The sequence below is a fragment of the Babylonia areolata genome, chromosome 13 (genome assembly GCF_041734735.1).
Source record: "Babylonia areolata isolate BAREFJ2019XMU chromosome 13, ASM4173473v1, whole genome shotgun sequence".
NCBI lineage: Eukaryota > Metazoa > Mollusca > Gastropoda > Neogastropoda > Buccinidae > Babylonia > Babylonia areolata.
The window spans coordinates 19691966-19704917 of record NC_134888.1 but is presented as its reverse complement, the minus strand read 5'-3'; the positions used below and the strand labels follow the sequence as shown (position 1 = coordinate 19704917).

The 12952-nt window shown below is 46.4% G+C and overlaps 1 protein-coding gene across 1 annotated transcript in view; it reads right to left on the bottom strand.

The window, feature by feature from the left end:
• LOC143288871 (ras GTPase-activating protein 3-like) overlaps positions 1 to 11305 on the bottom strand; it is a 70930-nt gene extending 59625 nt beyond the window's left edge. Inside the window, exons 1-2 of the mRNA XM_076597526.1 lie at positions 10920 to 11305; positions 1124 to 1159 (exon numbers count right to left, since the gene is read on the bottom strand). Of these exons, the coding sequence (XP_076453641.1) occupies positions 1124 to 1159; positions 10920 to 10971 (88 nt within the window). The 5' untranslated portion in view covers positions 10972 to 11305. The remainder of the gene's footprint in view (positions 1 to 1123; positions 1160 to 10919) is intronic.
• Positions 11306 to 12952: the final 1647 nt, after the last annotated feature.

The following is a 12952-nucleotide window of genomic DNA, read 5'->3' as shown; positions in this document are numbered from 1 at the left end:
GGCAATGTTAAAGTTTACACACACACACACACACACACACACACAGACAGACAACCGAACACCGGGTTAAAACATAGACTCACTTTGTTTACACAAGTGAGTCAAAAATGACAATGATGTTTTCCCTCTTCACTCATGTATGTGCAAGGCGCACATGCATACACGTACCTGTGCATGAGTTCATCTCTGTGTGTTTTGTTGTTGTTTTTTTTGTACTTGTCTGTTAGCAGACTCAGAAGAGAATTATCTGAATTACATCCTCCTGAAAATGGAGTATGCCTGCCTACATGGCAGGGTAAAAACAGTCATACACATAAATGCCCACTCGTTAAACAAATGAGTGAACATGGGAGTTGCAGCCCATGAACGAAGAAGAAGAATTATACAATTTTTCCATTCTGATTTTTCTTTTTAATTGCAATTAAAATTTTAAAAACTTAAAAATCTTGGAGTAAAGCGAAGCAGGTGATACCCTCTCCCCCCCTTTCCCTGATTTTCCTCACTCCCTTGGCAGTGAGGAAAAAACAAGTTTAACTTTGAATTGGTGTTTAGCCTGGAAATCGTTTAACTCTCTCCATACGAACGGCAAAAGAGACGACGTTAACAGCGTTTCACCCCAATTATCATCATCAAAATATTGCAAGAAGAAGGCTCTTATACTGAAGAGGTGAATGTTGACAAAGAATACCACAATTCTTACGATGGAAGCTAAAGGTTGGGTCATTCAGACACCCACTGGACATCCGAGGGGTCTGTGTAGAGGAGAGAGGACTGGCCGTACTGAGCGAGTTAAAAGTTTTCCTTCTTCTCCTTCTTCTTTTTTTTTTTTTTTTTTTTTTAACACCCTTCCCACTTACACCTTCCCCACTGATCATGCAGCAAGATAAGCTGAAAAGCATCAGTTGATACAGCTTAACACACATGCAAAACAAAAAAAATCAACACCCATCACCAAAAGAGGGGGGGAAAAAAAGGTTTAAGGGGAAGGAGGGGTATGGAGGAGGAATACAAATTGTAAAATAAATATATAAATAAATAAATAATACCATCACCCAAAAAGGACAAAAAATGTTTCTGAGGGAAGGTAGGGAAATATAAATGTTCAAAAATAATTGCTACATACATTTCCGCAAACAACCCGTCGACCTCTGAACCGAACCTGAATCAGATATTCACAAACATAATGAAATCAGTTACATCAACCAGTCAAACACACTGTTTCAAAAAACCCTAACAACCTTGATGGTACTTACTATATTCTACTATCTAGGTGACTAATGACACGAGATCTAAACAAGAACAGAAACATTCAATCACACAACACTGAACAAGAAGACTTGATGAATAACTCTTACTGTCTTAGTCTTACTCCTTAAATGTTAAACAATGCTGATAGGAAGGTTTGAGCTTTATCATTTATTTGTATTTTGTATTTCTTTTTATCACAACTGATTTCCCTGTGTGAAATTCGGGCTGCTCTCCCCTGGGAGAGTGCGTCGCTATACTACAGCGCCACCCTTTTTTTTTTTTTTTTCCTGCGTGCAGTTTTATTTGTTTTTCCTATTGACGTGGAATTTTCTACAGAATTTTGCCAGGAACAACCCTTTTGTTGCCATGGGTTCTTTTATGTGCGCTAAGTGCGTGCTGCACACGGGACCTCGGTTTATCGTCTCATCCGAATGACTAGCGTCCAGACCACCACTCAAGGTCTAGTGGAGGGGTAGAAAATATCGGGGGCTGAGCCGTGATTCGAACCAGCGAAATTATGTGAAATTTGCTGTGATGGGAGAGTCTGTACGTATGGAAAACCTTCATGTGACAACTATTGAATTGTAAGTGTCTGATGTGAAAGGGGATTTGCAATGACAGCAGCCTTTCCTTTATCTTTTCTTTTTTTCCAGTGTATCATTCCAGTCAAAGAAAATTCACGTGAAGTTGTGCAATGATACTTTGCCATACAATGTGCTCAAGTCTTAAAGCACTGTGTGTATGATACACACAGTGTTTATAACTTGAGCAGATCTATGTGAAAGGGGATTGGAATTTGATTAAGGGTGTGTGTGTGTGGGGGGGGGGGGGGTGCGGGGGGGGGGTTGGAGTCTGGGGGAGGGGGCAGATGGCTGGGGGTAAGGGGGGAAAGGCAGGGGCGCAGAGAGGGGAGGGGGTGTGAAGGAGGTGAGAGGGGGAATAGTTGAGGGAGAGGGGAAGGGTAGGGGGTGTTACAGAGGAGAGTGGGGGGAGGGATACAGTTGGGGGGCTGAGGGGGAAGGCAGGGGACATCACTGAAGAGAGGGGGGTGTTACAGAGGAGAGAGAGGGGGGGGGATGGTTGGGGGGCAGAGGGGGAAAGGCAGGGGATGTCACTGAAGAGAGGGGGGTGTTACAGAGGAGAGGGGGGGGGGGTGGTTGGGGGGAAGAGGGGAAAGGCAGGGGATGTCACTGAAGAGAGGGGGGGGAAAGCTGAGGGAGTGGGGGAGGGGGATGTCATGGAGGACAGAGGGGGGTGGATGGTTGGTTGGGGAAGAGGGGGAAAGGAGGGGGTCTTACAGAGGAGAGAGGGGGGATGATTGGGGGGAGAGGGAGAAAGGTGGGGGGGCGTCATGGAAAAGATTGGGGGGGGGGAGTGGGTGGTAGTGGAAGACAGGAAAGGTGGGGGGGTGTCATGAAGGAGACAGGGTAAATGGTTAGGGGAGAGGATGGGGCAAGGTGGGCAATGTGGGCAACCTCATGGACGGAGGGGGTTGGGGGGGGGGTGGTTGAGGATAGGGAGAATGGTGGGGGAAGGTGGCAAAGAAGGGGAGTAGAGGGGGGGATTGGGGAGGGAGAGGGGGGGATGTCATGGTGGGGGGGGGCAGAGTGGGAGAAGGGGATGTCAGGGAATGACGGAGGTGTAAGAGGGTTAGGGGAAGGGGGTGGCATTCGAGGAGGGGGATAGTGGGGGAAAGGGATGGTATGGAGGGGGAGGGGGGTGGGGAGGGGATGAGGGGGGAGTGGGGAGGGGGGGTGGGCAAGGGGGAAGGGGGGGACTGAAGAGAGGGGGATGTTACGGGAGGGGATGGTGGGGGGGTGGGGCAGGGGGTGAAAGGGGGATGGAAAGGGGGGGGGTGTAGGGAGAGGGGGGGATTGGGGAGGGGGAGGAGGGGAAAGGGGGATGTTGGAGAGGGGGAAAAGTGAGGGGGGGGTGGGGGGAGGAGGAGAGGGGGGGGGAGGGGGATGGTTGGGTGAAGGGGAGGGGGGGAGGGGGTGTTGGAAGGGGAGAGAAGGGGGGGATTGGGGGGAAGGGGGATGGTGTGGGAAGGGGAATGGTTGTAGGAAGGGGGATGGTTGTAGGAAGGGGGATGGTAGGGGAAGGGGGATGGTGGGGGAAGGGGGATGGGTAGGGGAAAAAGGGGGATGGTGTGGTAAGGGTGATGGTAAGGGAAGGGGGGATGGTGTGGGAAGGGGAAGGTTGGGTGAAGGGGGATGGTGGGTGAAGGGGGATGGTAGGGGGAAGGGGAATGGTTGTAGGAAGGGGGATGGTAGGGGGAAGGGGGATGGTGTGGGAAGGGGGATGGTGGGGGAAGGGGGATGGTTGGGGGAAGGGGGATGGTGGGGGAAGGGGGATGGTAGGGGGAAGGGGGATGGTGTGGGAAGGGGGATGGTAGGGGGAAGGGGGATGGTGTGGGAAGGGTGGGTGGTAGGGGGAAGGGGGATGGTAGGGGAAGGGGGATGGTAGCAGGGAAGGGGGATGGTAGGGGATAGGGGGATGGTGTGGGAAGGGGAATGGTAGGGGGAAGTGGGATGGTGTGGGAAGGGGGTGGTAGGGGGAAGGGGGATGGTAGGGGGAAGGGGAATGGTGTGGGAAGGGGGATGGTGTGGGAAGGGGGGGGTGGTAGGGGGAAGGGGGGATGGTGTGGGAAGGGGGATGGTTGGGGAAGGGGGATGGTGTGGGAAGGGGGGTGGTAGGGGGAAGGGGATGGTTGAGGAAAGAAGAAACAAAGGAAGAAAGGAAGAAGGAAGGGGGATGGTAGGGGGAAGGGGGATGGTGTGGGAAGGGGGGGTGGTAGGGGGAAGGGGATGGTGTGGGAAGGGGGATGGTGTGGGGAGGGGGATGGTGTGGGAAGGGGGATGGTTGTAGGAAGGGGGGATGGTAGGGGGAAGGGGGTGGTTGGGGAAGGGGGATGGTAGGGAAGGGGAGGTGTGGGAAGGGGGACGGTGTGGGAAGGGGAATGGTTGTAGGAAGGGGGATGGTAGAGGAAGGGGGATGGTGGGGGAAGGGGGATGGTAGGGGAAAAAGGGGGATGGTTGGGAGGAAAGGGGGATGGTGGGGGAAGGGGGATGGTAGGGAGAAGGGGGATGGTGTGGGAAGGGGGATGGTTGGGGAAGGGGGATGGGTGGGAAGGGGGATGGTGGGGAAGGGGGTGGTTGGGAGGGGAATGGTGTGGGAAGGGGGTGGTAGGGGGAAGGGGGATGGTGGGGGGAAGGGGGTGGTGGGGAAGGGGAGGGTGTGGGAGGGGGTGGTGAGGGGGAAGGGGGGGAAGGGGGAGGAGGGGGAAACAGTAGGGGATATTGGGGGGATAAAAAAAGGGGGGGGGGGGAGGGGGGGTGTGTTGAGGGGAAGGGGGGAGGAAGGGTTAATGAGATCAAGCTACTTTCGGAAGGAAAAGAAGAAGGGGCTGTTGTTTGAAAAAGGAACTGTGGGGAATGGGATGGTATTTGATTTTGGTTTTGTGTTGTTGGTGCATCTTCTTGATTTGGTGTTTGTTGTGGGAAGAATGATTGCAAGGGGACATGATTAATGGGGAAATTAGGAATATGGTGTATGCGGAATGGCAATTAATAACGGCAAAAGGAGATGGATAGGGTAAGGGGGATGTAGGGTAAGTCAATAGGGAGGGGAAAAGGGAAAAAAGACAGAAACAAGGAGGAACCATAAGGGACACCGGGATGTTGACACTGGGTATAGTGGAGGGGGATGTTGAAAAGGTCGATACTAGGGGAAGGTTGAAAGATATCATGCATAATAAAGAATGTCATCAGGGAAAAAGCCTGCAGGAGGTGGAACAAGCGGGTTGGGAAAATGGAAGGAATGACATATGAAGGATGTAAGGGGAAATGGCAGTGGCATGAATAATGTAAGTGAATGTTAGGTTTCATAAACGTTTGGTCGTACACACAAGTGATGTAGGATGTGCACTGCATGTCGGAACGTGTGGTAATGGGATGGTTACAGTGGAGTTTGTTGGTGTGTTGCTTTAAGGGAATTTTTGGGTGGTTTTGAAGAATAGGGATCTTTATATCGGAATGGAGGAATTTGGTCAGGGTGTATCACAAGGACAGTGAAACACTGGGACATATGTAAAAGCCAGATGGGGGAAGGGGGATGTTGGGGAAGGGATGGTAGGGGGAAGGGGGATGGTGGGGGAAGGGGGATGGTGTGGGAAGGGGGATGGTGGGGGAAGGGGGATGGTAGGGGAAGGGGGATGGTGTGGGAAGGGGGATGGTATGCGGAAGGGGGATGGTGTGGGAAGGGGGGTGGTAGGGGGAAGGGGATGGTTGAGGAAAGGAAGAAACAAGGTAGGGAATGTCATGGGGGGGAATAAAAAAAAAGGGGGGCGGGGGGAGGGGGTGTGTTTGAGGGATGGTGGGAGGAGGAACAGAGTGGTTAATTAACATCAACTACATTTCTGATAAAGAAAAGAAAAATCTCATCTTTTTAAAAAAAAATAAACAGCTACTGTATTTTTGTCCTTTTCTTTCACTTTTGTTTTGTACTTTTGTTTTGTGCCAGTCTCTTTCCTTCATTTGTTGTTTCTTTGAATCTGGAAAACAACTGCGTCTCCCTAAAGGACACATTACATTCCAGCTGGTAAATTACATAATACTGTGTGTATGCATTTTAGGCCAATTCAAATATAAAACCTGCACATAAAGGCACAGAGAAAGAGTTCACATAGTTTTAGACATCATTCAATTCAGCAGGAAAAAAAACAAACAAAAAAAAACACCACCAATACCGATTGCACTGTTAAAGCGCAGTCATACATAAAATTAAAATAACTCATAACTATATCAATTTCAAAAGCATATCATGCCAGTATAGTAATAATTCATCATACACGGAATATGCCCTTTCAGAATGAAAACCAAGACTCAGCGTTTGTAAATTATACATGAAATGCACTCATATATCTCTATTGCAAATGAAATGCAGTTGTGCAACAACTAATGCTAATACATGTTTCATTGTTTCATCAACCACCAACCTTTTGGTCTACACACACACACAGTGATGTAAGAATGTCGCACTGCATGTCGTAACCGTGTCAGTATCATATGTATACTGCTATTTACTCTCGTATTATTTCTGTTGTTGTTGCTTTCAATAGAATTTTTGTGTGTTTCTTAAGAATAAGAATAAGAATAACTTTATTATCTCCAACTGGAGAAATTTGGTCAGGTGCATTATCACAACATAGACAAGTAAACAACATGGGGACCATAACTGTAAAAGCCAAAAACAGCTTTTACGAATATTACAAAGGCACAAATGTAAAAAATATCACATACACCATTTCATAGATACATCCACACACTGCAGGTAATAACTAGTATTCTTAATGTAAAAACAGAAAGAATTAAGAAACATTATTTGAATATAATTATAAGCATAGCCTACTATATTGCACATTGATTATAACAGACAGATAAGATAAGAATAAAGATAAATTGCAGAAAACCACAACAAGATAATCAGCACACACCCGCACCCACCAAACCCCCACCCACCCCACACACGCGGATTACTTGATTAAACAAGAGTAATAAACATATGTTCTCAAATAAAAGCATTTCACATATTCGCTTTTAAAACATTGCAATTAATTATTACATTGTAATTATTAACAGGAATATATTTAGAATATGGACGTTAATTGTAAATGTTTATTTCTATATCATCTTTTCCCAACGCCCACTTCCCCATTTCTTCGCTTCTTTTTTTGGGGGGGTGGGGTGGGGGGGGGGATTTTCTTCTTTTTTTTTCTGAGGGCAGGATGTAAAAAAAAGCCGTATAAACTTATTCTTTTACCCTCAATAAAGATCATTTTGACTTCACACACACACACACACACACAGCGCACAAACAAATTTCAACCAAAAATCTCTTATGAAAGAATTATTTCCAATTTTATTTCAGCTCTCATTTTTGTCGCTATAATTAAACCCCCCTGACCTCTGAACCTTGATGAAAAGAGATGATCAGTCAGTGTGTCATGACTTTTTTCAAGTGCAGTCACTTAAAGTCATTTCTGAATTGTGCACCCTTGAAGCGTTAAGTGGTGGTGTTGATTTTGCTGGATGAAGGAAGTAGAATCGCAGGAGGAAGGTGTCCCACGTAAAGACTGCTGGGCTGACATCCTGACCTCCTCTCACATTTAGAGGACAACCCTCAAGTGACAGAGCATTATCAGCTTCAGTCATGATCATAGCAGTCACTTGTTACAGTCACAGAGCATTATCAGCTTCAGTCATGATCATAGCAGTCACTTGTTACAGTGACAGAGCATTATCAGCTTCAGTCATGATCATAGCAGTCACTTGTTACAGTCACAGAGCATTATCAGCAGCAGTCGTGATCACAACAGTCAGTTGTTACAGTGACAGAACATTGTAAGCTGCAGTCATGATCATAAGTCAGTTATTACAGTGACAGAGCATTATCAGCAGCAATCATGATCACAGCAGTCAGTTGTTACAGTGACAGAGCATTGTAAGCAGCAGTCATGATCATAACAGTCAGTTGTTACAGTGACAGAGCATTGTAAGCAGCAATCATGATCACAGCAGTCAGTTATTACAGTGACAGAGCATTGTAAGCAGCAATCATGATCACAACAGTCAGTTGTTACAGTGACAGAGCATTGTAAGCAGCAATCATGATCACAACAGTCAGTTGTTACAGTGACAGAGCATTGTAAGCAGCAGTCATGATCATAACAGTCAGTTGTTACAGTGACAGAGCATTGTAAGCAGCAATCATGATCACAGCAGTCAGTTGTTACAGTGACAGAGCATTGTAAGCAGCAATCATGATCACAACAGTCAGTTGTTACAGTGACAGAGCATTGTAAGCAGCAGTCATGATCATAACAGTCAGTTGTTACAGTGACAGAGCATAAGCAGCAGCAATCGTGATCATAAATCAGTTATTACAGTGACAGAGCATTATCAGCAGCAGTCATGATCATAGCAGTCAGTTGTTGACAGTCAGTTGTTACAGTGACAGAGCATAAGCAACAGCAATCGTGATCATAAATCAGTTGTTACAGTGACAGAGCATATCAGCAGCAATCATGATCACAGCAGTCAGCTCTTACAGTGACAGAGCATTGTCAGCAGCAGTCATGATCATAACAGTCAGTTGTTACAGTGACAGAGCATTGTCAGCAGCAGTCATCATCACAGCAGTCAGTTGTTACAGTGACAGAGCATTATCAGGAGCAGTCATGATCATAAGTCAGCTGTTACAGTGACAGAGCATTATCAGCAGCAGTCATGATCATAAGTCAGTTGTTACAGTGACAGAGCATTGTCAGCAGCAGTCATCATCACAGCAGTCAGTTGTTACAGTCACAGAGCATTATCAGCAGCAGTCATGATCATAACAGTCACTTGTTACAGTCACAGAGCATTATCAGCAGCAGTCATGATCATAAATCAGTTGTTACAGTGACAGAGCATTGTCAGCAGCAGTCATGATCATAACAGTCAGTTGTTACAGTGACAGAGCATAAGCAGCAGCAATCGTGATCATAAATCAGTTGTTACAGTGACAGAGCATTATCAGCAGCAGTCATGATCTTAAGAGTCACTTTTTACAATGCACATTCATATCTTGATAGCCCTCAGTTTGATCCTCAAAGAGTGATCTTTATCTGCAACACAGGTGTCACCAGAATTGCTGTTTCTTAACCTTCACCATACTTCATTATTTACCCTCTTACCAGAGGATCTTGGGAATACACAAAATCTACACTTCATCTAATGAAATATATGGATGTCTTAATATTCTTCAGTCAATCTAGACTATCTTGTCTATCTAGACTGAAACGAGTGATTAAGGGTTAAGTGGATTTCTTGGTTTATCTTGTGTCAAAATGGATTTTCTGTAAATACAATAAAATGTGTGTGGAGGTGGAACTGGAAGGTGTGTGTGTGTGTGTGTGTGTGTGTCTGTGTCTGTGTGTGAGCATGTTCACATGTGTGGGAGGAGAGAGGCTGCATCATGCCACAATTAAGTTAAAACTTTTATTTTCCAGTTACACCCACTGGCACGTTCATCATTCATTGTCAACTGACAGGCTATACGGTATACCACTACACCAGTGATGGAGTTACATCAAGGGATGCCTTGTATTTCTATCCATCAATGATAAAGTTTGGAACTGCACTGAGTGATATAGTTCATCCAGTAGTAGACTCAAAACCTGTTGGTTTTTAATCTGAGTACACAATGGCATGACATGATCATGATGGGTGATTGTACAGTGTGGGGGTATGAGACAGACAAAAAAAAGCGACTGTGAGACAGACAATTCATCTTCATTAATCTGACTGGATATTACGTGTGCATCCAAAGGCTCGTCAGTCATCATTCACACAATTCCCCGGGCCAAAGCTGTATCCGACACACAAATGAATATGACAATGGCCCAGCAAAAAGGTCAAGAAGTATGGTGATTCTGTTTGTATGCAAGTGTGTGCACATGTACATATTATATATTGTTTATGTATGTGTGTGCATGAGATTGATTAATTCATTCCTCTCTGTGTATGTGTGTGTGTGTGTGTGTGTGTGTGTGTGTGTGTGTGTGTGTGTGTGTGTGTGTGTGTGTGTGAGTGAGTGAGTGAGTGAGTGTGCGCGCGCTCGCACACACCCAAATGTGCGAGTGCGCATACACACACACATGTAGGGGGCTGGTGTGGGGGGTGTACCTTTTGAATGTATTTTAAAGCAGTCAGATCTGTATTCTTTTAGACAACTCTGAAATGTTATGTAAAAAAAAATATATATATATTTATTTATATATATATATATATATATATATATAATTTAAGACATGCACTGAGAGTTTTACAGCACTTTTAATGGAAAAAACCCCCAACTATAATAGATATAAATATATAAATACTGGTATGTCAACATCAGATGTTAGGTCCTGGTGAATTTTATTTTTCTGTCTGGCAGTTAAATCACATAATATAAACATAATGTTATGCTGTGGCAGTTATTTTTGTTTCATGTTCTGTTGCTGTTGTGGAAATAGATCTATGGTTTATGTGGTTTAAATGGCATTAACATTATGTGTGTGCACAGAATTAAACTACTAATTAATTGGTCTGCATCACACCTCTCTCCACTCAAGTGCAAAATGTTCAGATCCTGGAATTCACAGTGCTTCAGAATTCCAGTTCCAGTGAGACAGCTACTATACAGACGCCAATGACTTTTGTCCACAAACTAACGTGATTTGTGTTTTGTTGTTGTTGATGATTTCTTCATAATTTACATTTCATAACTGCCGATTAATTATTACAGTTCCAGTGCTCCACTGTCTAAAAATGGTCTTCGTCGTCGGCTGGGCAAAAAAGCCAGATGACCAAAAACGGAAGAGTAACATGCCTTGAAACTTAAATCACTTACGAGGCAATGTGCTTGACTGACCTCACTCTGTGCCACTCACCAACTGAACGGCTGAAGTACCCCTGCCCTCATCGTCATACTCTGAGGGCCTGTTGCAACGGAACAACATGGGTTTCCATCTTGAAATAAAATGACAACCGACAACGACAGTGCAGCGAGACTGTAGCACGCATTCGTTCAAACAAGTCCCCTTCTAAGTTATACAACTGAAATGTAAAACCAAGACAAAAACTCACCTATTTTCACTCGTAAACTCTCCTCCACCCGAACATCTCCCACTCCAGCCATGTTTGACCCAATTCCGCTCACCGGAACTTCGGTACGCGCGCTCCGCACGTGGGCGGACCAAAAAAAGCAGACGAAAGAAGGTTTATCTTCAACAGTCTTCAAAGCATCTCGCCACTTGAAAGTTTACCAACACACTGAAACGGCAAACACTGCAGCATACTGCTGTACTGAGCTCGTTTTCTAATCCAGCAATATAAATACTCGAACAACCAAGTAAGTCACAGTCACAGTTCCAATTCGAATCACTGAAAAATCACGAAGAACAACACACACACAAGCTGGCAAACTCCGGAGAAAACCTAATTCCGTGAAGTTGGTGGACCTGTGACATGGACCCAGCCCTGTCCTCTGTCTGAACAGGACGAAGTCACACACACTTCCGAGAGAGAGAAGCTGATGGAATTTATCGCTTCCTGCACGCGCCAATGTGTGAATGGTTTTGATGGGCGAACAGTGCGGTGTGCTCTCTGCGTCACATGCAGCCCGACTTTTTCGCACGCAGCAGACGATCTCCTTGTGACAGCCCGCGACAAGCCACCAACTGCAGTTCTTGTTTGCTGGAAAAATATATCCTGTGTCAGGGACTGGCTGTCAGCGAGAAACCAGATGACTCTCTCTCTCTCTCTCTCTCTCTCTCTCTCTCTCTCTCTCTCTCTCTCTCAGTCTGTATCTCTCTCTCTGTGTGTCTTTCTCTTCTCCGTCTTTTCGCCTCCCTCTCTCTCCCTCTCACCCCGCCTCTCTCTCTCTCTCTCTCTCTCCGTTATTCCCTCCCTCTCTCTGTCTCTGTCTCTCTCTCTATCTCTCTCTCTCTCTTCTCTCTCTCTTTCAATCCCCCCTCCCCTCTCAATAAAAAAAATCCTCAGTGCTGTATGTGCAGAACTCCCCCCCCCCCCCCCCCCCCCCTCTAAACCCCATTCTCTCCGTCTCTCTGTCTCTGTCTGTCTGTCTGTCTGTCTGTCTGTCTCTCTCTCTCTCTCTCTCTCTCTCTCTCTCTCTCTCTCCATGTCTCTCAGTCCTCCACCTCTCTCTCGAACTTCCTCAGTGTTTCCACCCCACAAACCCTTCTCCAAGTGGTTGTGTATGTATGCTTGTGTGTCCCCTCTGTCTCTCATTCTCAGTCTCAGAACACGACCCCCCACCCCCCACCCCCTCCCACTCCCGCCCCCCTTTTCTCTCTCTGTTTCTGTCTCTCTCTATCTGTCTCTCTCTCTCTGTCTCTCCTCCCCCCCTCTCTCTTCACCTCACCCTCCCCTCCCCCCCCCTCTCTCTCTCCCTCCCTCCCCCCTCGCCCACCCTCTCTCCCTCCCCCTCCCCCCCTCTCTCTCTCTCTCATCCTCCTCCCCCCCTCTCTCTCTCTCTCTATCCCTCTCTTCCTCTCTCTCTTCCTCTCTCTCTCTCGCCGCGTCGCCATCTCATATTCTTTGTCTTTCAGTTTCCGCATTTTATCTGTTCGTACTGTATCTGTGGCCGTCTGGCCACAACTGATCAGTCTCTGTCTCTTTCACATTTTTCTCAGTGTGTGTGTGTCAGTGTGTGTGTGTGTGTGTGTGTGTGTATGTGTGTTGAGTGTGTGTGTCCGATTCTCTGTGTGTGTGTGTGTGTGTGTGTGCTGTGTGGTGTAATGTTTGTTTGTTCATTCTTGTGTGTGTGTGTGTGTGTGTGTGTGTGTTGTGTGTGTGTGCCACTGAGTATGTGTGTGCCGCTTGTGTGTGTGTGTGTGTGTGTGTGTGTGTGTGTGTTGATGTGTGTCCGATTCTGTGTGTGTGTGTGTGTGTGTGTGTGTGTGTGTGTGTGTGTGTGTGTGTGTGTGTCCGATTCTGTGTGTGTGTGTGTGTGTGTGTGTGTGTCCGATTTTGTGTGTGTGTGTGTGTGTGTGTGTGTGTGGTGTAATGTTTGTTTGTTCATTCTTTGTGTGTGTGTGTTGAGTGTGTGTGTGTGTGTCCGATTCTGTGTGTGTGTGTGTGTGTGTGTGTGTGTGTGT